At 42.0% G+C, this 24434-nt stretch overlaps 3 protein-coding genes across 3 annotated transcripts; 2 read left to right on the top strand and 1 right to left on the bottom strand.

The window, feature by feature from the left end:
• Window positions 1-1625: 1625 nt before the first annotated feature.
• On the top strand, window positions 1626-7630 carry wdr20a (WD repeat domain 20a; the record flags this gene model as incomplete). Its single annotated transcript, XM_079287232.1, has 4 exons — window positions 1626-1889; window positions 3495-3677; window positions 3938-5281; window positions 6435-7630. 4 exons carry the CDS (start codon window positions 1626-1628, stop codon window positions 6486-6488), a joined length of 1845 nt encoding a protein of 614 aa, XP_079143358.1. The 3' UTR covers window positions 6489-7630.
• A 352-nt stretch (window positions 7631-7982) lies between these two features.
• mok (MOK protein kinase) lies at window positions 7983-13227 on the bottom strand. Its single transcript, XM_079287095.1, has 12 exons — window positions 12981-13227; window positions 12034-12148; window positions 11594-11683; window positions 11430-11500; window positions 11218-11296; window positions 11092-11140; window positions 10822-11000; window positions 10208-10309; window positions 9916-10089; window positions 9596-9755; window positions 9294-9491; window positions 7983-9126 (listed from the first exon to the last, which is right to left on the bottom strand). The coding sequence occupies exons 1-12, from the start codon at window positions 13165-13167 to the stop codon at window positions 9049-9051; spliced, it is 1482 nt and encodes a 493-aa protein (XP_079143221.1). The 5' UTR covers window positions 13168-13227; the 3' UTR covers window positions 7983-9048.
• Window positions 13228-13412: 185 nt separating this feature from the next.
• On the top strand, window positions 13413-23965 carry nemf (nuclear export mediator factor). The gene is made up of 32 exons (XM_079287157.1): window positions 13413-13560; window positions 13661-13729; window positions 14159-14261; window positions 14567-14692; window positions 14805-14965; window positions 15093-15160; window positions 15295-15375; window positions 15474-15547; window positions 15636-15706; window positions 15804-15879; window positions 15995-16135; window positions 16330-16538; window positions 16630-16803; window positions 16890-16953; window positions 18376-18464; window positions 18595-18698; window positions 18794-18856; window positions 18961-19073; window positions 19534-19591; window positions 19710-19768; window positions 19849-19969; window positions 20056-20314; window positions 20447-20489; window positions 20992-21041; window positions 21236-21557; window positions 22005-22082; window positions 22267-22485; window positions 22602-22637; window positions 23118-23224; window positions 23310-23353; window positions 23436-23515; window positions 23827-23965. Exons 1-32 carry the CDS (start codon window positions 13502-13504, stop codon window positions 23902-23904), a joined length of 3399 nt encoding a protein of 1132 aa, XP_079143283.1. The 5' UTR covers window positions 13413-13501; the 3' UTR covers window positions 23905-23965.
• Window positions 23966-24434: the final 469 nt, after the last annotated feature.

The following is a 24434-nucleotide window of genomic DNA, read 5'->3' as shown; positions in this document are numbered from 1 at the left end:
TTTACACACATATTGATACCTGGAGTTGTCGTCTTCAGAGTTGTCGTCTTCCACCATATGCCATGACATTTGCCGCAAACTTACTTGCACCGTGATGAAGTAAAAGTAAATAAAATATGTGTTGTGTTGTCAGGTTAATGGCCAATTAATCCACCAGCAGAGTGCCAGGTGCCTTTGATGTGATGCAGCAAAGTGTGGCCATGGGTGAACTGTCTGTCTACACACGATAGTAGCATTTGCACGAGTTCAAAGCGTCACTTAGTTGGCCAATTAAAAGATTTTAACAAAATAATACGTCCGGTGATTGTTTTTCAAAATAAAACCCGTATTGACCTCGCTGCTTTTGCACTGCGGTCAGGTCAGCAGACACTCGGATCTCCGTGGTCAACCCAGGAGACACTTACATTTTAGTGCGCCTATATGCTGAAATTCACGGTAAACGCCTTCAAACGGCACAGATCGAGAGCGAGCGAAGGACTTTGCAAAGTTGGCGGAAAGATGAACGTGAGAAAACATCCGCTTTTCAAAATAACATGTCTGAGTAGCACCTTCAGGTGGTCTGCTATTAACCTGTGGTGAAATTATTTTGTGACTATGCACCATTTCCTCTTAAATCTCATCTGAAACTAGTCAAATTGTCTCATGAATGTCATTTGAAGTTAGCTCACGAATGAGATTTTGAAGGGCTTTCATTTTGAAACGCTACATCAGAATGTGCTGGTTCTGTCTGAGTGGCACCTTTAGGTGGTCTGCTATTAACCTGTAGTGAAATGATTTTGTAACCATGCACCATCTCCTCTAAAATCTAATCTGAAATTAGACAAATTGTTTCATGAATGTGATTTGAAGGTAGCTCATGAACGAGATTTTATTAGTTTGAAGAAATCAAAGAATAAAAACACTTCATGCACGATTCAGGTGTATTTTCCCTTTGACTCACGAGCTGCAGGTAACATGTTTTGTACTTAATGTGAATATAATTCAATCTTATTTTCATATACAATATGTATAGCCACTTTGCTGGCATCTTATTCTGAAAACAGGATGTTCATCTGAAAACCGGATGTTGTCTCACGTTAATCTTTCCGCTAACTTTTCAAAGTCCTTCGCTCGCTCCCGATTTATGCCATTTGAATGCGTTTACCGTACATTTCAGCATATAGGTGCACTAAAATTCAAGTGTCTGCTGAGTTGACTACGGATATCTGAGTGTCTGCTGATTTGACCGCAGTGCTTTTGCCGCTAATGCACGACAACCTAAATGTCAGTTGAAATCATCCTGACCACCTTGTCAGTCTGTTTTTTTAATGTGTATTTTGTAAAATGTATTTTAAGAGTTTCTAAATCCACATTAAACTATAGCTATCAGCTTACCACGAACGCACACATGTATCTTACTGTTGTATAACCTTTCTTTTCCGACATGTAATAAGTAATATATGGTTTTAAATTCAGTTAATACTGCGATGTTTTAGAAAAGTTCAATGCTGTGGTAAACTTGTTATTCTAAAAGTCGTGTGCTCCTCCACCAGTTCCCCGGTGAACCAGTTGGGGGACCAGGAGAGTCCGCTCCATGGCCCGTTCCCCCCACCGTCTGTAAGATCCGGCCTGGGGGAGAGGGATGAATGTTAATTTCAAAGATGGCGACGGAGGGAGGAGGGAAGGAGATGAACGAAATTAAAACTCAGTTCACCACTCGGGAAGGCGTCTATAAACTCCTCACTCACTCCGAATACAGCCGTCCTAACAGGGTGCCTTTTAACTCGCAAGGCTCTAACCCCGTCAAGGTCTCCTTCGTGAACGTCAACGACCAGTCGGGCAACGGCGACCGGATCTGTTTCAATGTGGGCCGTGAGCTCTACTTCTACATCTACAAAGGCGTTAGAAAGGTAGCGTGCTACCGCGGCTAATGTCAACGAAAACCCGTGATACTGCATGTAAAAAACCCCACCTCTGCTGCCCTAGCTGTTAGCTGAACGTCGGGCTTGTGTTGGATGTGTTAAATAACTCTTGACAGGCGATTGACTTTGAAATTAGCTCGCAGCTAGTTAGCTTAATGCTACGATGAATCTAACGTTAGCCAACGCAACTAAGCTAACGTTAGCGGCTAACTTAGTCCCGAGGCCAGGGGGCTAATTTCTGTCCCCAATCTATAGTTGACCTTTTGATTTGATTTAAGTTGTCAGGGTTGTCATTGCTGCTGTAACGGTTAACGTTATAGCGTTAGTTTGTGATGACAGTTCGTACGGTGCCACCCGTAACACCTGTCGACGCCTTTTGACTGACAGGTATCGACAAATCTCAATGCTGCCGATTCAGTGTCTGACCAGTCGTTTTGGCACGTCACCCTTTGACTAATTAATGGCGCTTAGCTTGCTCTGCTTGTAGGGAAATGCTGACGAGAAATATGCCAAAAGAGATAACAAGGTGGATATCAGCTGTTGCTGCCCCAAGTTGCATTCAACAAGAACAATAAATCACAAAGCAGTCATATATGTTTTGCCACTAACCCGACATCAAGTGGGTTCAGCTAACAGCTGACATCACAAGTTGACAGGAATCTTCTGATTTCTAACTTGAATGAATGCGTCATTGCGTTATAATTATTCGCACTGAAGCATGTCATGTGTTTCACTGGCTGAAGGCTGAACTAACATAAGTTAGAAAAATTACAGAATTTGTAGAACACAATTTGTAGTAAAATACACAATTGTGTGGTGCAGATACATGGCTACATGTTTGTTTTTTCCTCTCATGTAAAAACTATCAGATCACATCGACCTGTTTATTTTCTTGATGTTTATTTTCTTTACCTTCTTACTTCGAAGTATCCTTCACCACTCTTGACGTAGGCTTATTATCTAACCTTTTTGCTGATATTGTTAACCATCAAAGCACTGTCTTGATATCATGCATACTGTACTTTGTCATAAGAGATTTGCTTATGACTGTAGTCTTGATTTTTAAATACTTATAAGACATGGTTTGACATTTGGTCACTCTTGAGGCGAGACAGAACCACTCAATGTCTCATCTAACCACTGACTCATTATCTTCAATGCATTTTTCAATTATTCCAGTAGTTTAACTGTCAATCATTAACTAATGGAACCGTTATTATGCTGGTTATCTGCTGTATATACCCATGGTGTGTTCACTGCAGTAAAATAATGTTTACCTGACATTAAAAAACAAACTGTTCATCATGCAGAATGATTACTAACATCGATCATCTACAGAGAAAAGCATACCTCTATACTTGAGTCCTTCCTCTTTTTGCTCAGTGACTGTCGGCTATTTGATGTGTTGCTAAAGGACGTACAGAACTATTTTGAGTTCAGATATCACTTCTTGTAAATTGTGGTTGCAAGATGCTCGACTTAAGAAAACTTTGACCGACTTGAATTAACATTGTCCCTTCAGCCTTTGTCATGCAACAAAGTTAAGTCATTTTAGACATTTTAAGAATGTGCATTCACGCTTTCTCTCCTCAGGCTGCTGACTTGAGCAAACCCATAGACAAGCGCATCTACAAGGGAACACAGCCCACCTGTCATGACTTCAACCACCTCACGGCCACAGCCGAAAGTGTGTCCTTGCTGGTGGGTTTTTCTGCCGGACAGGTACAGCTCATTGACCCTATCAAGAAGGAGACCAGCAAGCTCTTCAATGAGGAGGTAGGTGACTTGAGGGACGGAGGTTAGATTAACAAGAGTTGTGAGTGAGTGAGGAGAGGGAATGTCACAGATAGAGATCTGCATATTTTTGTCTGCCATTGCAGGTGAAAGCGTATTTGTTTTTGTTGCATCCTGTCAAATCCCACTCAACAAATTAACTTTCAACATAGTTTTCTTGATGATACTTTGCTGATATTTCTTTTTCTCCCTCCACTCTCTCCTGCCAACTGCCTCTCAACTGCCTCCCCCTCTCCTGCCAGAGACTAATCGATAAGACCAGAGTAACCTGTGTGAAATGGGTGCCAGGTTCTGAGAGCCTGTTCCTGGTCTCTCACGCCAGCGGGAATATGTACCTGTACAACATGGAGCATACTTGCGGCACCACGGCGCCACACTACCAGCTGCTGAAACAGGGAGAGAACTACTCTGTACACACCTGTAAGAGTAAATCCACGCGGAACCCTCTCCTTAAATGGACAGTGGGCGAGGGGGCTCTGAACGAGTTCGCCTTCTCTCCAGATGGGAAGTTCCTCGCCTGTGTCAGCCAAGATGGCTTCCTACGAGTCTTCAACTTCGACGCGGTCGAGCTTCACGGCACCATGAAGAGCTACTTTGGCGGCTTGTTGTGCGTGTGCTGGAGCCCCGACGGAAAGTACATAGTTGCGGGCGGAGAGGACGATTTAGTGACCGTGTGGTCGTTTTTGGACTGCAGAGTCATTGCCCGAGGTCACGGGCACAAGTCATGGGTTAGCGTGGTGGCGTTTGACCACTACACCACCAGCGTGGAGGAGAGTGACCCAATGGAGTTCAGTGGCAGCGACGAGGACTTCCAAGATCAGATGATACACTTTGGACGAGACCGGGCCAACAGTACGCAGTCTCGACTCTCCAAGCGCAACTCCACGGACAGCCGGCCTGTTAGTGTCACGTACAGGTTTGGCTCAGTGGGCCAGGACACTCAGCTGTGCCTATGGGACCTCACCGAGGACATCCTTTTCCCCCATCTTCCTCTCTCACGGACACGGACACACACTAACGTGATGAATGCTACCAGCCCCCCTGCGGGTGCTACAATAATCACTAACACCTCTAGTAACACCACTAATGGAAACAACAGTGGTGCCACTACTCCCGGCATTACCTCCCTCTCTACTGCATTACCACGCTCCAACAGCCTACCCCATTCAGCCAGCACCACAACAACAACGGCAAACAATACCAACAAGGCCGGCAGTGGTGGCGGCGGCGGCATCGGCAGTGGTATTATGGACAGTGCCATTGCTACCGGTGTGAGTAAGTTTGCCACGCTGTCACTCCACGACCGGAAGGAACGCCACCACGAGAAGGACCACAAACGCAACCACAGCATGGGTCACATCAGCAGCAAGAGCAGCGACAAGCTCAACCTGCTGACCAAAACGGACCCCGCTAAGACTCTGGGCACACTGCTGTGCCTGCGCATGGAGGACGTGCCCCTCCTTGAGCCCCTCATCTGTAAAAAGATAGCACACGAGAGACTGACTGTACTCATATTTTTAGAGGACTGTTTAGTGACTGCTTGTCAGGAGGGATTTATTTGCACATGGGCGAGGCCAGGCAAAGTGGTAAGTTCTTTTTAATGTAGGAAATGTGTGGGGGAAAAAGTGTCTTTCAAGCTTAAGCTGTCCTTAAGTCAGTTGATGGGCTGTAACTAACTAATAGCAAGACATATTCTGAAAGCATCAAATATATTTGGAATAGCATTTTTAGCTTTTATAAGTTGCATTGTCAATCTCTGCAGGCAGGCGAGTAACATATCAGACTTGTTTAATGTACATCTGCTTTGCTTTCCAATGAAAGACCCATTATGCCTCAGTCTATCCACTGCTATGGAAATAGTCTGGTTATATAATACACTCTGATAAGGAGGATTTCCTGTGTAGACCTGTCATGAGGAAAAAATATGTTAATCCATATGAAGTGTGTTCATTGGTTCATCATAATCATCCCACAATGCATAGCAGCACAGCCAAGAAGTCATCTGCATACACTTTCACATTTCAGCTTTTAATGCAAAATGCTGTGTATTTGCCCAAAGAATCTCTGCAGTTCCTCACATGCTTACAGCTTTAACGTGTATACTCCCCTTTATACTTCCCTTTTTGTCTGTTTTGAGAGACTTTGTTGGAACGAGGCACATGATAGTCTGGATTTGGAACACACAGGCAGTCTGAAGGCGAGTTAGTCAAGAGAGATTGTTACATTAACAGGTAGTCTGTCCTCAAACAGGACACAGACAATGTCATGATATTGAGGAGTACACCAGCAGCTGTAAATTATGGTGCGACACAGTGGGAATACATTTGGATAACCACTTAATATAATAAAAGTAGAGTTAAGAGTTCACTAATAGGAAAGAAGTTCAAACAAACCTAACTGTTTGTGGTTAATAGCTGAAGTGCAATACAATGTAATGCTGAACGGTTTGCCCTGAAAAAAGAAAAGGACAGAAACTTCCCTCGAAGGTCTGGACAAACCAGTTGATAGTCTGGTCCTGTACAGTAGAAGTGCCTTGATCAAGCAGACCTTTCAAAGAGTCTTTACACCGTGTACTCGGCCTCCACTTTGACTGCTCTGCACAGCCTTTTGAAATGCAGGGGACCGGGATGTGGAAAGAAGAGGCTGAGTTTTGATAAGCTAATGTTGCTTGATTTTTTTTATTTTAGCTATAGTGTGTCAACTTTCCCAATGCAAATCTCCTTGTTTTCCTTTTTCCAGGGTTTATTGTCATCCCAAAACCAAGCCAGCTCTCCCAGTGGAACAGTAGTATAGCCACAATATTTCTGCTGCTAAAGAACCCTGCAACCCAGAGTCTGATGCTGCTCTTCACCCTGCAAGCATTGCAAGTTTTCCTTTTTTCTTTTATAACCCTCCCCTTCCCCCCCCCCCCCCCCCCTGCCGATTTTGTTGATGGCTTTTCTGTTTTTCTTTTTGTTTGTTTTGGTTATCACTCACTTGACCTAGAGGAGGAATGAAGCAAGAAAACGTGTGGTGCAATTGTGGACTGTTGCGCTAATGTACTATTGTTCTCTGGAGTTTTAACACATTTTAGATTCTTTCATTTCAAATCACATCAGACTGTTTGTCCCCTCTGGAAATGCAGCGTTGCTTTGTTTGATGTGAACCAGATAATTGTGTCTTGAGGTTAAAGGGATAGTTCATGTCATTTTCATAATCTGTGTGTACTCTTAAACCTCTGTTAACCTTATGGTGTAGCCCAGTCCTGGCTCAGGGTTATGTTACCGACTGATTTTTGGATGAACTATCCTTTTACGACCAAGTGCGTAAGCATCTGAAAATGTTTGCATCCATCCACATTCACCCACCCCTTCTGTCTTTCCTTGAGGATAATCTCACCATCAACAACTTTGCACTGATTTTGTTATTGTTTGTTTTTATAACTTCTCTAATGGAACAAAAAAACGAGGGTTGAGGACTGCCTTGTTGCACTGGGCTTCATCATCCTCCGTCTTTAAATCTGAATCTATAAAGTTGGATGCTGCAATCATAGTCTTTTTTAAAGAAAAACAAATGTTTGCACTTAATTTAGTTTATTAGAAGGAAATTGCTTTACATTTTGTGTGCTCAGAACTCACAGATGGCTAATAACAGTAGGTGAAGACAAATGATTAAAACCTTTATCTGTTGAGCATTTATTTCAATATTATCTGCTGTGTATCATAATGTGCATATTGTAATTAATTGATTTGATGGGGCACTAAGCAAACTACCATTACTCCGGTGGAAGTTTTGTCATTGATAGTTATATTTCTAAAGCCTAAAGTATACATATTAATAATATTAAAATAATCTTGAATACACTGTTTTCTGTTCCTTTTTTTTGTTCACCCACATGTACTGTATTTACATAACAAAGCTGTCATGCTTTCTGGTGTGGAAATCGCTGACATTGTCAAGGAAGGAGCTGTGAAGTATGGAGTCTTTGAAGCAACGATTGAATCTCAAAACTGATACAAACTTGCATTATGTCTCAGATTGTCTTAAAAGAAATGTAACAAAAGCCAGATGAAAGAGGTCAGTTAAGAAACATCAACCGATGGCTCTTTACTGTTTGACACTATTGTATTAATGGACTTAATTTTTTTGTCAATCATTTTTTTTATGCCATGAAGACTTCATTGACCTGTAACATGTTTGTTTCAGGAGGTTGTCCCACCTTAATGATTACATCATACAAATGACACGTCACTTTTTTTTAAATCTGGTAATCCTTCACAATAACCAACATAATAAAGTGCAGGCGGAGTCAGTCCACTTCACTGAGCTCTCAGCTCTGGATTAGAAGGTACTTCTTTTAAAGCCACAATGCTTCAATTGGAGTAACTGGCTGAGCTACATTCTAAACAAAAACTTCTTTTTTTTAGGACTCTTATTAAGGCCATATAAAATACAGATCACATACATAATTCATTTAAAAGGAAAGTTATTTTTCCTTGACTGTTCCAAATCTTTTTAGCTGTTTATTTACATTACAGTTCAATGTGCCTTTAAATTACTTCTCCAAAGGCAATGTGGCTCAGAACGCTTTGTCCCGAGGAGTTCATTCGCAGCATTTGGAAAGAGACTATCACCAGTAAACAGTGCCTAGGAAAAGTATTCATCCCCACCCTTGCTTTATCATGTTTATTGCTCTACAACTTCGAATCCACTTAATATTTATTTTAAAAACCTGGTGAATACTTTTAATGTTTTAATTAAATGTGTCGTTCAGTTTGTTGACATTTGTTCTGTTGTGATTTATTAGCTAATTTATCATTTCTGATTCAAAGTTGTCAAAGACGAGACAACCAGAACAAGTCCAAGGGTTGTGACAACTTAAAGGCACCCTGTTGTCCAGGAAGTTGACCATGTTACTCATCAAATATGTTCCATTTCATTCAGAAACCACAAAAAAAAGACACGCACAATGGTAAATGTCTTTCCACGTGTCATATGTTATTGCTTAGCTTGTGTAATAGGCTCAGATTGAAGTATATTTCTTAACCGTTGTAAACATGTAACACCTGACTAGGTCAAGTAAAACTGAGGTGATAACTAAACTACACACTCTCAGTCCAACGTTATATTACAGACTGTTTGTTTGTGTAGATATTACATTGACTCCATTGCAGTGAGGGTTGAACAGTGTGATATCTGGTGATATGACAGGCATGGCGGTCTTTGTTGCATTTTTCGTCATTTTTGTGTTGCTTCATAGATTTCAACATCCGGCCCGTCCAAACATTGTCCTCTCGACAATTTGTTTAACAGTAAAGGTCTATCCAGTTGTAAGAGGACATTTTTAATAATACAATGGAAGTGTTTTTGATTCTCAGTAGCCTCCATGTTTCCTATCCAGAGGTGGAATGTAGAAAGTCTTCAAAGCTGCACGGTGGGACTCATCCCGGGGCTGTCAAGAGAAGAAAAGCCCTTAAAGAAAGCACTATGAAGGTACTTGTTTAGTTATATTAATGTGACGTACCTCTTGCATTTTTAAAACATCTGATATGCAAGACAAACCTGTCGGCTGATTCAAATGTTAAAAGTCTGATGTCTGTGTAGCACTCCTGTGTTTACCTTTACCAACCGCGACTGGCACTTTTTCGACGTGATGGTTGGCAGAGTGCCTCGGTGGGTGACGGTAAATGCGGGCATAGTGGAGACCGGGAAGGAGATCTGAGGTCCAGGCACAACCATGTTGATCTTGGGTAGCTCTGTAGGAATACGAGGGACGTTCCGTCGGATTAGGGGCTCCGCTACGTGTTTCATGTTGTGCTGGAGAGGGAGGAAGTATCTGATGGTACCAGTTGTATTCATATTCATTTGGACTCATGGGACTTTGGACATTTCACTTCAGCTGACATGAACGTTGGACTTACGCTTATTAAAGGGGTTTGCCTTGTGTGTCGTCCCCTCAGCTGTTTGCCAAGTCTGGCTGGGCGCCAGATGTGGTCTAAGGAGTTGTGCTTCCCGCCACTCTCTAGTCCATCCATAGTCCCAGACACTCTCTGAAAAGTCTCGGCTTTCTTCTCTGCCAGCCTGAGAAGAAAGCAAGCAAGATTTCTATTACGAATGACAGGATATGAGTATTTGAAATGAAAGTTATTTGTCTCCAGTGTGTCTAACCAGCAAACCTGGCAATTGTATCATCTAAATGTTATTTAATAAGTTGTGAGGTGATTCATTGATTTTGGTTTACCTGATTTCCCTAAAGTACGTGTGCCGCAGAGCTGTTTCTGCAGTAATGCGTTCATCGGGGTCATAGGCGAGCATCTGATAGAGGAGTGACAGAGCTGGAGCCGGGCAGCGAGGGACTAACCGGGAGATACCGCTGCCTTTTTTAGGGGGGAAGTCGAATTGTATCGCTCTAGACCTGCCAGACAAACAAGAAACCAAGATAAGACTTTGTGTTCTCAGCACATGACGAATTATATTCACAATTTCTGTCACAAAGACGCTTCAAACAACACATTTCTAGGAGGAACACCTACTGCTTTAACTTTTGGAGGATACTTTGATCCGGTGTCCCCAACACGTCATGGATCTTGGCAACCTGGTCCAACTCATTGGTTCCCGGGAAGAGGGGACTCAAACTGAAACATACAAGAAGAACAAACCATTTTTATTGTCATATACATTTACACATACACGAAATTTGACCCATCCCTATGTAGGCAAGCAGTGGGCTGGCAATGACAGGTGCCCAGGGAGCAGTCGGGAGTTTAGTATCTTGCTCAGGAACACTGCGGCACAGAACATGTAGTGACCAAGGATCGAACCGCCAACCTTGCGGACGCCGAACGACCCTCTCTACCCCATGAGCCATGGTCGCCCCCAAGTATCTGACTGCCACAACAAAGCTATTTACATAGCATTTGTTTGACATTTGTTCATGCCTCTGGTGGCAGACAGGATCGATCAAATAGAGCGAAGGACAACTATACGCAGACATTAGTAACATTGTAATTACACATGTAATCAAGGACCACTCTGTGAGATGACTGTGTATAACCTCAGAGTATTCCTATCCTGTCTCATTAACTCATTAACGGTTGTTCTATGGGTATTACAGATGAGATGTTGTGCCCTTCCCTTTCAGACATACCTCATGATCTCAAAGAAGACACAGCCAGCACTCCACATGTCCATCTTTAAGCCATAGTAGCCATCAGTGAGGAGGCACTCTGGGGCTCTGTACCAGCGTGTGGAGATGTACTCTGTATGCGGGGGCTTGGAGTACACGCTCCGACATGAGCCGAAGTCGCCAAGCTTCAGACCGTTTTGCTGCAATTTGTACAAATTCATTTTTTGAAACGTGTATGAAATATATATTTTTACCACTGTTAAAGCAAATTGTGATAATCATGCATCTCACTTTGATGAGAATGTTTTCTGGCTTCACATCTCTGTGAAAAATCCCACAGCTGTAAACAGAAAGAAAAGAGTTAATGTTGTGTTTTTGTTTACTGTTTAAGGTGAACTGAAGTTTTTTCATAACTACCTGTGCATATGTTCAAGTGATTTGCAAAGCTGGTACATGTAGTTCTTTATTGTATTATCAGGCAGTGGTGTTTGTCTTCCTGTAACGGATGAAGAAGCGATATAAGCCCATCATTTACCCAACAGTTTACAGAACCCCTGTACAAGTACATCTTCAAGTTCCCGTTCATCCTTATAATTATTTATTGCACTTGTTAATACTTGCAGACTTACCTTGTATGAACTCATAGATGTTCATCTCCATCAGCTCACAAATCAAAGACACAGTTCCAGTTTCTTTGTCACTGAAACATTGTGTTAGATTAATATGCCGCGCCACATGAAACTAGGTTGAGGCAATAAAATAACTTTATGATAGACAACACTCTAGTACTCACAAAATCAGTTCATGTAGCTCGATGATATTTGCATGTGGGCTCAGTCTCTTCATTGCCTGGACTTCCCGCAGATTGTTGGCCTGCTCCAGACTTGATGACCGAGAACAGATGACATTTGCGCTTTTAATTTGACAGGTGTAAACATGCAACATTGTTAATTGTAAAGAAAAATAACTGCTGCACTGTAAATGGACAATGTAACAATTTACACAAGAAAGAAAAATGGCATGTTTAAATTGCAAAGTCAATGTTAAAAACCAGTGCACTGACAACTCAAATTTCAACCAGAGACATCTATTGTGACCTCATCACTACAAGTTGAAAGGCGTCTAATAGGACACTTAAAGCACAGGGGGTGTCAATCTTCTGACTGTTACAATAGAGTATGGTAAAATGCCCCAATGATCGCCTATGTACAGGACATGTTGCAGTATACATACCTGTTAATTGTCTGCTTCATGGTTTTACATGCGTAGAACTTCCCATCTTTCAGGCTCTGAGTTTTCAACACCTCTGAAAATGTGCCTTCCCCAATTTTCTTGATTGTTTTGTAGCCTGCACAAATAAAAACAAAAACAAAGCTAAAATTACTGATAAAAGGGAAAGGTAAGCATGAATACACAATCAAAATATGACTAATGTATAAATGGTCCATATTTTGTCTGACATATTGTTGTTCATGTTCACCATTTTGGGTAACAACTAGCGTTAGCTCCCAAATATTAGTTAAGACTCCGCCACAAAAAAAACAACTAAGCATAAAACAAACAAAAAATTACAAAGGCTATAACGTCATGTCAAAACCACGTATGTTCTGAGTTATTTGCATACACAATAAAGTCCCAGCTAGCTCTTCCAAAGATTAAACAGCTAACAAACATAAGAGAGAAATCTTTGAAGAGAAACATCCACGATGGACGACCGTCGTGTGTCAGACCTGTCATCATCACGCTACTCGCAGCCGTTCGGTCACAACTTACAATGCATTCCTTTGTGTCTTAGCCGCCGCATGCACCTCGATTACTCATAACATAGCGTATCAGGACAGGACATGTCAACGGTTTTCAAATGTAGGGGGATTTTTTTGCGTATCGGAGTGTCAAAAGGACACGAAAACTGGCTACACGGGTGTTAGCCTAACCCCGCTAGCATAGCCCTGTTAGCTGACCGTCGCCTTGGTAACGGAGCACGCCTTCGCCCTCCTCTCTGACCTGAGGAGGAAACGGGAAACTCCGGTTTGAATGTTTCACTCTCTCTCGTCCAACCGCGGAAAACAATGGAGTTTAAAAGCAACAACCATGTTAAAAAAAAAATGTCAGTCAAGCCTTTTATTCGCTGCAGGCCCAGATATTTGACGCGACGATGTTTTTACCCCCTTCCCCCTTACCTTTTTTCCAGAGGTGGGTCATGACCGTTAGGTCGGATGTCTTTCCATTGGGCTGCGGATTGTTGTTCTGCATGTCCACATTCAACGTCACCCTTTTGTTCCGATCCATGTTAGGTGGTGTTTTGCATGCATTTCGAAGGCTTGCCCTGTTTTTTACGCCAATAAGCCAGCTTGAGTAGTGCATCATTAATGCACTTTAAATGCTAAAGAGCCTACCATGAGCATACAAAGATCTAGAAACAGTTCCTGCAAGAGCACCACCGGCCCACTGCATTCAGGTCATAGCATAGAAGTTACCAAGTACCAGTGTATCCCACACACAATCAATTCATCCTATTCGCTCATGTCTGGTGTGTGGCAAAGGCGTGGACTTGCTCGCTTTTTGCTCCACTCCGGCTTCCGTAAAAACTCGTCATTTGTGCGCATGTGAAGTAATTCCCTGCATGTTTTCCTAGCTGGTGTAGCTGCTAGAAATGTGAATTTTCTCAGTGTTTCTAATTGTGGTCAGCCCTTCGGTCACCATGAAAACAAGATTCACCACCCTGGATATCAGGGCAGTTATTGCCGAGATCAATGCTAAGTAGGTGATACGTGTTATGAATCTCAGCCGAGTGGCTAAGCTAACAAGCGTTCATGTTAATGTGTCCACAGAGGTTGATCATGCATTTGTTCTTTCACAGCTACATTGGCATGAGAGTGAACAACGTGTATGACATCGACAACAAGACGTATCTCATCCGTCTGCAAAAGTAAGCACAGTTTTAAAAAACCTTCTCCACAAGTTTAAGTGTAATGGTGTGTCCAATGTCATAAAGCTCTTCAGTAAAGCAGCAATACCACGATATAAATATGAATTTATTACACATAAGAAAGCTGCATTCATTCATTTTAAGTACGGAAGTGTTTTCACAACAGGATTCAAGTGACGTTCTCAAAATAAAAGTTGGAATTATGCAATCACTGTTATTCATTGGCTCACCATGTACTTTGTAATCTGATGTGTCACAAATGTGATGTAAAAAGTACAGTACCTTCCTGAGAAATGTAGTGGAGGTGAAGTATCATGTGTTCAAAATTGTACTCAAGTACAGAACTCAATAAATATACTTGTGCTTTACTTGTATGGGTATATTCCACCACTTTCAGGCAGATAACTCTGTGTCGTGTCTTTGTCCCAGGCCTGACTGCAAAGCTATTCTCCTGATTGAGTCTGGGATTCGGATTCACTCCACAGACTTTGAATGGCCCAAGAACATGATGCCTTCGGGCTTTGCAATGAAAGTAAGAACATCTTGTTCATTGACTAAGACTGACCAACCAAAAATCATTACTGTTTAATGTTTCACCATATTGTAGGCTTTTATGATATTTAGATGTATGATTCAAGTGAGATTTCACTGAGAATTTCATTCAAACCATTGTTTCCTTGAAGTCCAGTGTGATGAACATCAACCAGACAAATGTTTTTTTTCCTCTCCCGAAACAGATTTGATATGTCAATATCAGTACACGGTTCCTGTTTTTGTGATTTTCCTGTATTTGCTTATTTATGTATTAGTTGTAATAAAACTGAACTTTCTCCGTAGTGTCGAAAACACCTGAGGTCACGGCGGTTGACCCAGGTTAAGCAGCTTGGGATTGACAGGATTGTTGACCTCCAGTTTGGCTCAGATGAGGCTGCCTACCACTTGATTATTGAACTGTATGACAGGGTGAGAAAACATTGTGAGACGCATATTTCAAACTTCTGATCTCCTCAGCCTGGATCCAGAACCATGACATTAATACGTGCGTTTGTGTGTGTGTGTGTATTTGCATCTTCAGGGTAACGTCATTCTCACAGACCATGAGTACACCATCCTGAACCTGCTGAGGTTTCGTACAGCAGAGGCAGAGGCAGAGGCAGAAGATGTTAAGATTGCTGTAAGAGAGCGGTACCCTGTGGAGAGCGCCCGACCCCCTGAACCTCTCTTCAGTTTAGACCGGTAACTACATCTTTATACGTACTTGTTGAGTTTGTGTACTAGATGGACTTCCATCAGAATTCAATAAACATTTATTACTATTTATTTACCAGTGAAACATATTGTTATCCTATCACTTTCTATGCAGACTTACTGAAATCCTCAGCAAAGCAACAAGTGGAGAGCAAGTTAAAAAGGTCCTGAACCCTCACCTTCGTAAGTAGCAAGGCAACAGTTCTGAAATGTTGCCCTGAAACAGACACACTTGAGGTGAAATGTCCTAAAAATATTTGATCATGTAAATGACCAAACTGAACTTTGTTTTGTGTCTTTTCCAAACACCCCTCCAGCCTATGGAGGCACTCTGATAGAACACAGTTTGATAGAGGCGGGACTACCGGGCTCTGTCAAAGTTGACACTCAAGATGCAGGTGTGGTAGAGAAATGAAGGCTACTGGTTTATGTAGTGGTTCTATTTTACGATTAGATTTTTCTGTAAATACAGTATTTGTTCTGACTGCTTTTTCAGTTGCACCTAAAATCCTGGAAGCCCTGCAGATTGCAGAAACGTATATGGAAAAAACAGAAAACTTCAGTGGCAAAGTACGGGATCTTTCATTAGCGGCCTTTACTTTGACGATCCTGTAATAGATTGTGATATTCACAAAGTCTCTGCTCTGTTTAATTCAAGGGCTACATCATTCAAAAGAGTGACAAGAAACCAAGCTTAACTCCTGGCAAACCCTGTGAAGAACTGCTCACGTATGTCCGGTTTTCTTTAACACACAATGTGTGACTATACCCAAGTTTTTTTTCTCAATATTGTTAATTAATATATGTCAATGATGTCCACTTTCAGATATGATGAATTCCACCCATTCCTCTTCGCCCAGCATGCAAAGAGCCCCTATTTGGAGTTTGATACTTTTGATAAGGTAAACATTGGCACGACTGCTTATTTATTATTTATTTGATCCTTTCTTCTTTACAATGGGAAGTCATACTTCTGTCATGAATGTTCTATAAATCCAATGTGATCCTCTCACTCAGGCAGTGGATGAGTTCTATTCTAAGATGGAGAGTCAGAGGATTGACATGAAGGCCTTGCAGCAGGAGAAACAGGCTCTGAAGAAGTTGGACAATGTTAAGAAGGACCACGAGCAGAGATTGGAGGCCTTGCACCAAACCCAGGTCAGTATTACTGCCAACTTTTAGGTGCGTCTGCTGTAAATGCTGCACAGAATGGCTCCTGCTTTCCTATATGTACTTCTGAAACATTAATGTTGGTGTTGTTGAGAAGAATAAACTGAAATTTCCAAATGGAAGTTCAGTCGTTTCATCTCAAAATCGCTGAAATGTATGAAATCTGGTCTTGTGATTTGCAGGAGGTGGACAGAATAAAGGGTGAACTGGTGGAGATGAACCTGCCTGTGGTAGAGCGGGCGCTGCAGGTGGTGCGCAGCGCTCTGGCGAATCAGGTGGACTGGACTGAGATCGGCATTATCGTCAAAGAGGCGCAAGATGCCGGTGACCCGGTGGCCTGCGCCATCAAGGACCTGAAGCTGCAGACCAACCATATCACCATGCTTTTAAAGTGAGAACGTCTGATACAGAAACTTGAGTCCCCACAGACCGCTCTGATTATTGTACCACCATTTGGCTCATGCATATCTTTGTCCTTCTAGAAATCCATATATCTCTGAGGAAGACCAGGAAGAGGAAGAGAAAAAAGATGTGGTGGAGGAGAAAGGGAAAAAAAACAAAAATAAAGACAAAGGACAGAACAAGAAGTTGCAAAGGAACAAGCCCACGTTAGTAGATGTGGATATTGGCCTCTCGGCTTATGCCAATGCCAAAAAGTAGGTTTACATGTATTCCTTTAGACATAGAATTAAGCATTATGTGGTTTTTTACAGCTGATGGACCCTGTCACTGTGATTTGTAGGTACTATGACTTCAAACGCAGTGCTGAAAAGAAAGAACATAAAACTATTGAAGCAGTAGGCAAGGTAAGAAAGCTGCTTTATTGCAGTTTCAGAGTTATGGTGACAAATAGCGGTTGGGATCACTCGAGTATTTTTATTATTTTTTTACAGTGTAATCATCATAGTGTGTAAAGTTCTACTGTTGCTGTTCCTTTTCAAGTAACAAGTCTCCGAACATCAATGCAGAGTGTCAGTGAACAGATATAAAGCAGTACTGTGTTCACGTGACCGGAGCAGCTTAGAAGCATTTAACGGTGACGTCATGGCGAGCGGAGGAACGTCGGAAGCCGCGGCGTCATTTAAGTCGCAAGTTTGGGAACATTTTGTCTTCCCTGTAACGTATAATGACGGATGAGGGTGGTGGACGAAACCGTTACGGTATGTAGGCGTTATTTAAAGAGAGACACATGACAACGTCAAAACATCGGGCATGTCAGCGACGGGGACACTCCGGTGTAGAAAACAAAGGATTTCTAAATCTGGTTAAAATGCTTGAGCCACGCTACGACGTCCACTCACGCACCCACTTCAGTGTGAAGCTGTTCCAGACCTCTATGAGAAGGAAAAGACTGCAGAGACTGCTTTCACCACGGCGGAGTGATTCTTAGTCCGGTGCTGTAGACACGCCCCCTCTGTGTGCGTCACACAGACACACACCTGGGGCAGGTGCTGTAGACACGCCCCCTCTGTGTGCGTCACACAGACACACACCTGGGGCAGGTGCTGTAGACACGCCCCCTCTGTGTGCGTCACACAGACACACACCTGGGGCAGGTGCTGACAGAAGCATCAGAGTGAAGCTAGACAGGCCCAATAATATTCCAGTCACAGAAAGGTCGACCCTCTCCCCAGACAATGGAGATATTCTCATCTTTTTGAAAATAATGTCACAGTAATGGTAAACATTGTGTATTTGAATGGCATAACCTGACAGGAAGTAAACACAGACCCAAGTTGTTGCTGAGCAGTTCAGTTCAGTGTAAACAGTGGAAGCTAGCTCACTGGCTGTTTCTTTCTTTCAATATTGATGAAAGGACGAGGATATCAACATACCTCATGTTGCACTTAAACTTAACAGAATTCTTGAATGTATTATTTTTATTTATTTATTTCATTTTGTTTCAAATTGGACATCTTCAATATTTTTGTTTTCATGTAAGACTATAGCCCAAAATTCTTTGCTTTAAGTGTTCTTGAGGTTCTTCAATTAATAAATGGAAAGCAAAGTTATATTTGTCTCCTCCCCTTTTCTTTGTTGATCCGAAAAATTATCCGAACCGAACCGTGCGGTTTGTGATCCGTGACACCCCTAGTGACAAATAATTGTATGATCAGCAAGTAACATCGTTACGATCAAAGCAAGTATTTGTGTTTCTAAGGATCATTGTTCATAACCACTGTATACTGTATCATGTCAAATGTTCTTTTACTTTTATGTCATTCAAGGCTATGAAATCTGCAGAGAAAAAAACACAGCAAACACTGAAAGAGGTGCAGACTGTGACCACCATTCAGAAGGCCAGGAAAGTCTACTGGTAAGTAACACATCACCATTATGTGCCGAATACATAGTCAGACTCGGATACAATATTTTTTTTATATGTACATGACTCGCAGTGGAGCCTTTCATCCTCTCAACCTCATCCTTTTTTCCTCTCTTGGCAGGTTTGAGAAGTTTTTGTGGTTCATCAGCTCAGAGAATTATCTCATCATCGCAGGAAGGGATCAGCAGCAGAACGAGATAATTGTCAAACGCTACCTCCGTGCGGGTAATGAATGAACTTATATACTCCTACCTTTTAAAAAGTAAGTTGCTTCAAAATGGATCTGGTTTATCCCCTCATTTGTGCCTTTCCTCTGTCAGGTGATATTTATGTTCATGCCGACCTCCATGGAGCGACTAGCTGTGTCATCAAAAACCCCTCAGGTAAACCTGCGCATTTCCATCCACTGTTTCACCTGATGGTTTGTGAACATACTTGACTTTTACTTGTTCCACTTTGTCTCTGCCCCTCTATCTTCCTGTTGCAGGGGTCCCCATCGCTCCTCGTACCCTGACAGAAGCTGGCACCATGTCTGTGTGCTACAGTGCTGCTTGGGATGCCAAGATCATCACCAGCGCTTGGTGGGTTCATCATCATCAGGTAAGTCATCAATATCAGGCAACTGAATTTGCCAGCTCTTCATGTTTATTTATTGAGATAGATATATATATATATATATTAATATTAATATTTGTACTACTATGACTACTGATACCATTTTATGTACTCATAAGTAGTATCTAAAATACAATGTATTTCTCGGACAGTGGCCATTATAATTAGACAAAATGATGTATGTGGAATGATGTACTCTACCATGTTCCATACGTTTAATGAAATGAAATGAACACTTTCATTTTGTTTAATGAAATGAAATGACAAAGGGGTTTCTAAAGCTAGGGGGAAAACAAGCCAAGAGGCAAAGAATATTTTCATATGTTTCAGATATGGGGAAATGAAAAACTACAAGCAGTAAAATGCTTAAATCATGACATTGATATAGTAGAAATATTGGCATTATTTATTATTAATTAGCGTGATATCTTTCATCTGTGTTCAGGTCTCTAAGACGGCTCCCACTGGAGAGTACCTGACCACTGGAAGTTTCATGATCAGAGGTATGACACACTAACATTTAAGGTGTATACATTTTCTAAGGCACCAGAGCAACATCTGGGAAGTGTAACTGCACATGATGGCATCTAACAGAGGACCATTTGACGTATTTCTCTCCAGGAAAGAAAAACTTTCTGCCCCCCTCGTACTTGATTATGGGCTTCGGATTTCTCTTCAAGGTAAATACCATCGTGAGCTGTGAGTGCATGTTTAATTCTTTGTCTTCAAACAATTAAGTTTCACGCTCGTCTCTGTGCAGGTCGATGAGCAAAGTGTGTTTCGGCACCGCGGGGAGAGAAAAGTGAAGACCGTAGAGGAGGACATGCAGGACGCCACATCTAGAGCTGCCGAGCTGTTCGTGGAGGAAGAAGAGCTGATAGGTAGCAAGACACAACATCAACGACTGGATTTACTGCATGTGCAACAACTACAATCGGGGGTTGTTGCTAACGCTGTTGCTTTGCAGGTGATGACAGCAGTAATGAAGATCAGGGTGAGGAAAGAGCGATAGGAGATGGAGGGGTGGAAAAGATGATCAAGAAGGTGGTTGGGGGGAATGATGGTGTGAATGGAGAACTGGCCGCTGTTCCTGAGGAGGACAACCTGGAGGCAGAGCAGAGTGGAGAGGAAGACAGCGAGGAGGAAACGGAGATGAAGAATGAGGAGAGTGAAGAATTCAGCTTTCCGGATACAACCATCTCCCTGTCTCATTTACAGCCCAGCAGGTAATCTTACCATTACAATGCTGACACTGTAAGAATAAGAAGGTCTTGCCCACCTTTCCACAAACCTAATGGTTCAATCATTGCACAGAGCAATGAATGGTACTTCATCAAAGTGTCTCTCCTGATTTCTAGGAATGCTCACAACCCTGGCTTCAAAAAGGAACGGAGCACTCAGGTAAAACCCTGGACTAACCTTGTATTTCTGTGAACAGCTTTACTTTAAGCAGCACGTCTGTTAACTCCAGCTTGTTACAGGCATAGTTGTGCACTTGACACTGAAACAGGAACCTGTTAAATCTGCACACATTTTAATGTTCAGCTTCCCGTTTCCTTTTCAAATCCCGGGTGATTTCTTCTCTTCTTAGTCATCTGTTGCTCAGAGGGATCTTCGTCTCTTTCTGCCCTTTCAATTGTCAGCCTGGTTGAAAATTGTTCAGCGTTTTATTCCCCATGAACAAAACACGATATTATTTTTAGCAAACCCTTCATACAAAACAACATATATTTGTAAAGACCGTCTACAACCTAAAAGCATGACATACAATTACAAAATATAGAGAAGTCCTCTCAGACCCCAAACGTTTTAGCGGTCGTGTAACGTTACAACAGTTTCATCTCGGTGACGGCATAAAGGCATAACAAGTCGTACTCATGTTGATTCATTCATTTCTCTTCAGGTTGACGTAGACGCACAGGGGAGGAAACACATGACTGCCAAGCAAAGAAGGTAATTAAATACATTCACTTATATTCAACATGTAACCATAAACCTGAGAGGCTTTCAGCAACAGGTAGTGTTGAGACATTTGGTTGGTTTAAGAAAAAAAACGTAACGGGCGTTATGTCGACTTTATTTAATCAATAACTTTCTAATCGTCCAGTCATTGATACAGTCAGGGTTTTGTTTTGTTTTTCCACTAGAGAAGAGAAGAAGAAGAAGCAGAAACCGGAAGGTTGCGACGCTGAGGAGAAGACTGAGGGGACGACTGAGGGGAAGACTGAGGGGACGACTGAGGGGAAGACTGAGGGGACGACTGAGGGGACGACTGAGGGAAAGACTGAGGGGACGACTGAGGGGACGACTGAGGAGAATACTGAGGGAAAGACTGAGGGAAAGACTGAGGAGAATACTGAGGGGACGACTGAGGGGAAGACTGAGATTTTGTCCGCTGGATCAGCAGTCGAGCAGGGATCCAAAGGTGGAGGATGTCCCTCCCAGCCGCAACCGAAGAGAGGTCAAAAGGTAAGAGAGGAGTTTGATAAGATAAGATGTTCTGTCCTCAGGTTGAAATGGAAAACAAAGTGATACAACTTCAGCAGTACAAGTATGAATTTGCAAATCTTTCCTGAGAAGAGATCAATAAATTCCCAGACTAAAGCATACATTAAAAATGAATAAAACCAGAGTAAATGTACATGAGATCAGGAGACACACCAGTATAATTATTAAAAGCACGAGTAGGAACATATCTTTCTTTTCATAATCTGCAGCTAATTGAAGGCTGTCATTTTTTTTTTATCACCACTCACGAAATGAATGGATACAGTGTCAGTTCTTTTAACAATACCTTACCTATTGTGTTACATGTCATAGTGAGTCTATTTGAAGGATCAATCTTGAACCTTAAATGATCCTATACTTCAATCTGTATTGTTTTTGTGCTTACATCTTCCCTTGTTGTCACCGCAGAACAAGTTAAAGAAGATCAAAGAGAAGTACAAAGACCAGGATGAAGAGGACAGGGAGCTGATGATGCAGCTGCTCGGGGTGAGGATGAATCGAAAAAACGACTCTCTAAGCAGTCATTACTATGTGCTGTCCAGTGGCACTGCCATCACGACCAGCTGTAACATTTTTAGTAGTAACTGCAACGCAGGTCAACATAGTTGTCATGTGCACAGTCCTTGAGACTGACTCAATGAATAACTGTGTAAACGCTTTTCTTCCGCAGTCAGCTGGTTCCACTAAGGAAGAGAAGGATAAGGGGAAGAAAGGAAAGAAGGGGAAGGGGAAAGTCGAACCAGTCAGGAAACCAGCCCCTCAGAAACCACCCCAGAAACCTCGTCATGAGGAGATTGCAGCTAAAAAAACAGAGCAGACCGTAGCAGGGGAGGGTGATGAGGAGAGACCGCCTGGAGAGGAGGGAGCTCCTGCTGAACAGGAGGACAAGGTACGTGACACAATGAAGATCCAATACCAGTGTCTGAAATGTACTGTATGTTAACAAAGTTACCTTCGTATCGTATATGTTTTGTAATCCCTTTTGAATGGTGTTCTGTCCTTCAGGAAGATGATGTGGACCCGGACAACCCCGGTGCAGAGGTGGGCTCTTCATGTAAACTTGAATAAATAAATACTTGTTATAGTTAATAGAAAGAAACCATTATTCCCTCTACGATGTGGAACATTTTGGGGGATAAATGAGTGTTTGTTAAGGGACGGTGTGCAGGATTTGGTGGTGTGGTTGCCCCTCCGCTCACTCCTCCCCTCCCAAGCCTGCGGTAGCGTGAGCGTGAGCCACCGAATGCAAAGTCAGATGGCAGAACCACGGTTTCAATACTCTGGCTCACGTTACCGCAGTCTCACAATTGAGAACTTGAAAGGCTCTTTCCAGAGTGGTGCAACACGGGAGACTCTGTGAAGCCGCTCCCTATGTAGATGTGAAGGGCTCATTCTTAGTTTCAGGTGATTATGATGAAAACCTATTCATGAATATTATATTTGATTCCTGCGAATAGCTCCCCCACAATGCTACACGCTACTGCATTAGTTTACCTCTAGTTTTCCTGTGTGCCGCCCCAGGAAGCAGAGGATCTGCTCACCTCTCTGTCGGGCCAGCCTCATCCTGAAGACGTGCTGTTGTTTGCTGTGCCAGTCTGTGCTCCATACACTGCCCTTTCCAACTACAAGTATGTGCAATTAATCTGGTGGTGTTTAATAAGAGACAAAGGGAAGCTGGCGGTGGCTGAATACGTTTTTTTTTTTTAACCACAGACACAAGGTGAAATTGACACCAGGTGCTCAGAAGAAAGGAAAAGGTAAGAATAGTGATCCGTTCTAATACTCAGAAAGCCTTTGCTGAATGCTTTAAAAATGATTGTTATTCTTTGTTTGTACCAGCTGCACGCACTGCAGTTTTCAGCTTCATGAAAGCCAGAGATGCCTCAACCAGAGAGAAAGATCTGTTCCGCAGTGTCAAGGTGAAGAAGCGAACTGGAATTTTTTTTTAATGCCAATTTCTGACATATAGTCCCGTACTATAATTGTTTGACATACACAGCAGACTACACTTTTTTGTGACATTTACAACATACTATGATTTATAATATAGCTTATTTGATGCCATACTATACTGTGATGTTTTTATGACTTTTTTTCAATGTGCTATACTATGACTTATTGTACATTTAGATACGTTCTATATAAAAAATGTCGATATACTATATTATACCTTTTTATTATGTTTTTTAACAACAAACTGTATCCCCTCTGATATCATCCTGTGTTGCAGGATACTGATCTATCCAGAAATATCCCAGGCAAAGTTAAAGTGTCTGCTCCAAACCTGCTGGCTGTCAAGAAGAAATAAGAGACGAGTGAACACAGAACTGTGGAACTCTGCCGACTTCATCTAGATTTCAAGCGCGAGCGTAACAAGAGCTGATCATCACAGTACAGTCTGAATATCAATCATTTCAGCTTAGATATCGATCGTATTTGTTGACCAACAAAACAGAACACAACTAATGGTATGTGTTTATTCTATGTGTACGAATGAAAATTATGCATTGTATTCTACAATAAAAAACACCAACGGGAACATTGTGCAAACCAGGCAAATACAAACAAAGCCCTACTGACATTAGGCATTTCAGTGCAAAGTGGCTCAACATCCAATACACTCAACGTATTTAAGTTATTGATTAAACTAAATTTAAATGCTACCGGAACCACTCATGACAATCTAAAAAGGCTTTAAAGGCCTCTTTCAGAATAGAGAACTCACACATTTCCTCACAAATATATAAATACATTTTTATATAAATACAAATTAACATTTGTGGCAGAGGAGATAGTCTTGCGTAACAAAGCACTAGTTTTAGGTCTGAGAGAACTTAT

Source organism: Melanostigma gelatinosum, assembly GCF_949748355.1.
Source record: "Melanostigma gelatinosum genome assembly, chromosome: 16".
Classification (NCBI taxonomy): Eukaryota; Metazoa; Chordata; class Actinopteri; order Perciformes; family Zoarcidae; genus Melanostigma; species Melanostigma gelatinosum.
The sequence above is the reverse complement of the archived record's forward strand: the minus strand, read 5'-3'. Positions and strand labels throughout refer to the sequence as shown.

Bases quoted from the DNA above. Each gene is read 5' to 3' on its own strand.
- nemf (XM_079287157.1), top strand. From the start codon at position 13,502: ATGAAAACAAGATTCACCACCCTGGATATCAGGGCAGTTATTGCCGAG. The intron at 13,561-13,660 runs GTAGGTGATACG...GTTCTTTCACAG, and splicing joins ATTGCCGAGATCAATGCTAA to CTACATTGGCATGAGAGTGA. The intron at 19,769-19,848 runs GTAAATACCATC...GTCTCTGTGCAG, and splicing joins GCTTCGGATTTCTCTTCAAG to GTCGATGAGCAAAGTGTGTT.
- mok (XM_079287095.1), bottom strand. From the start codon at position 13,167: ATGATGCACTACTCAAGCTGGCTTATTGGCGTAAAAAACAGGGCAAGC. The intron at 11,501-11,593 runs GTGAGTACTAGA...ACAATGTTTCAG, and splicing joins GAGCTACATGAACTGATTTT to TGACAAAGAAACTGGAACTG. The intron at 11,001-11,091 runs GTGAGATGCATG...TACAAATTGCAG, and splicing joins CAGAAAACATTCTCATCAAA to CAAAACGGTCTGAAGCTTGG.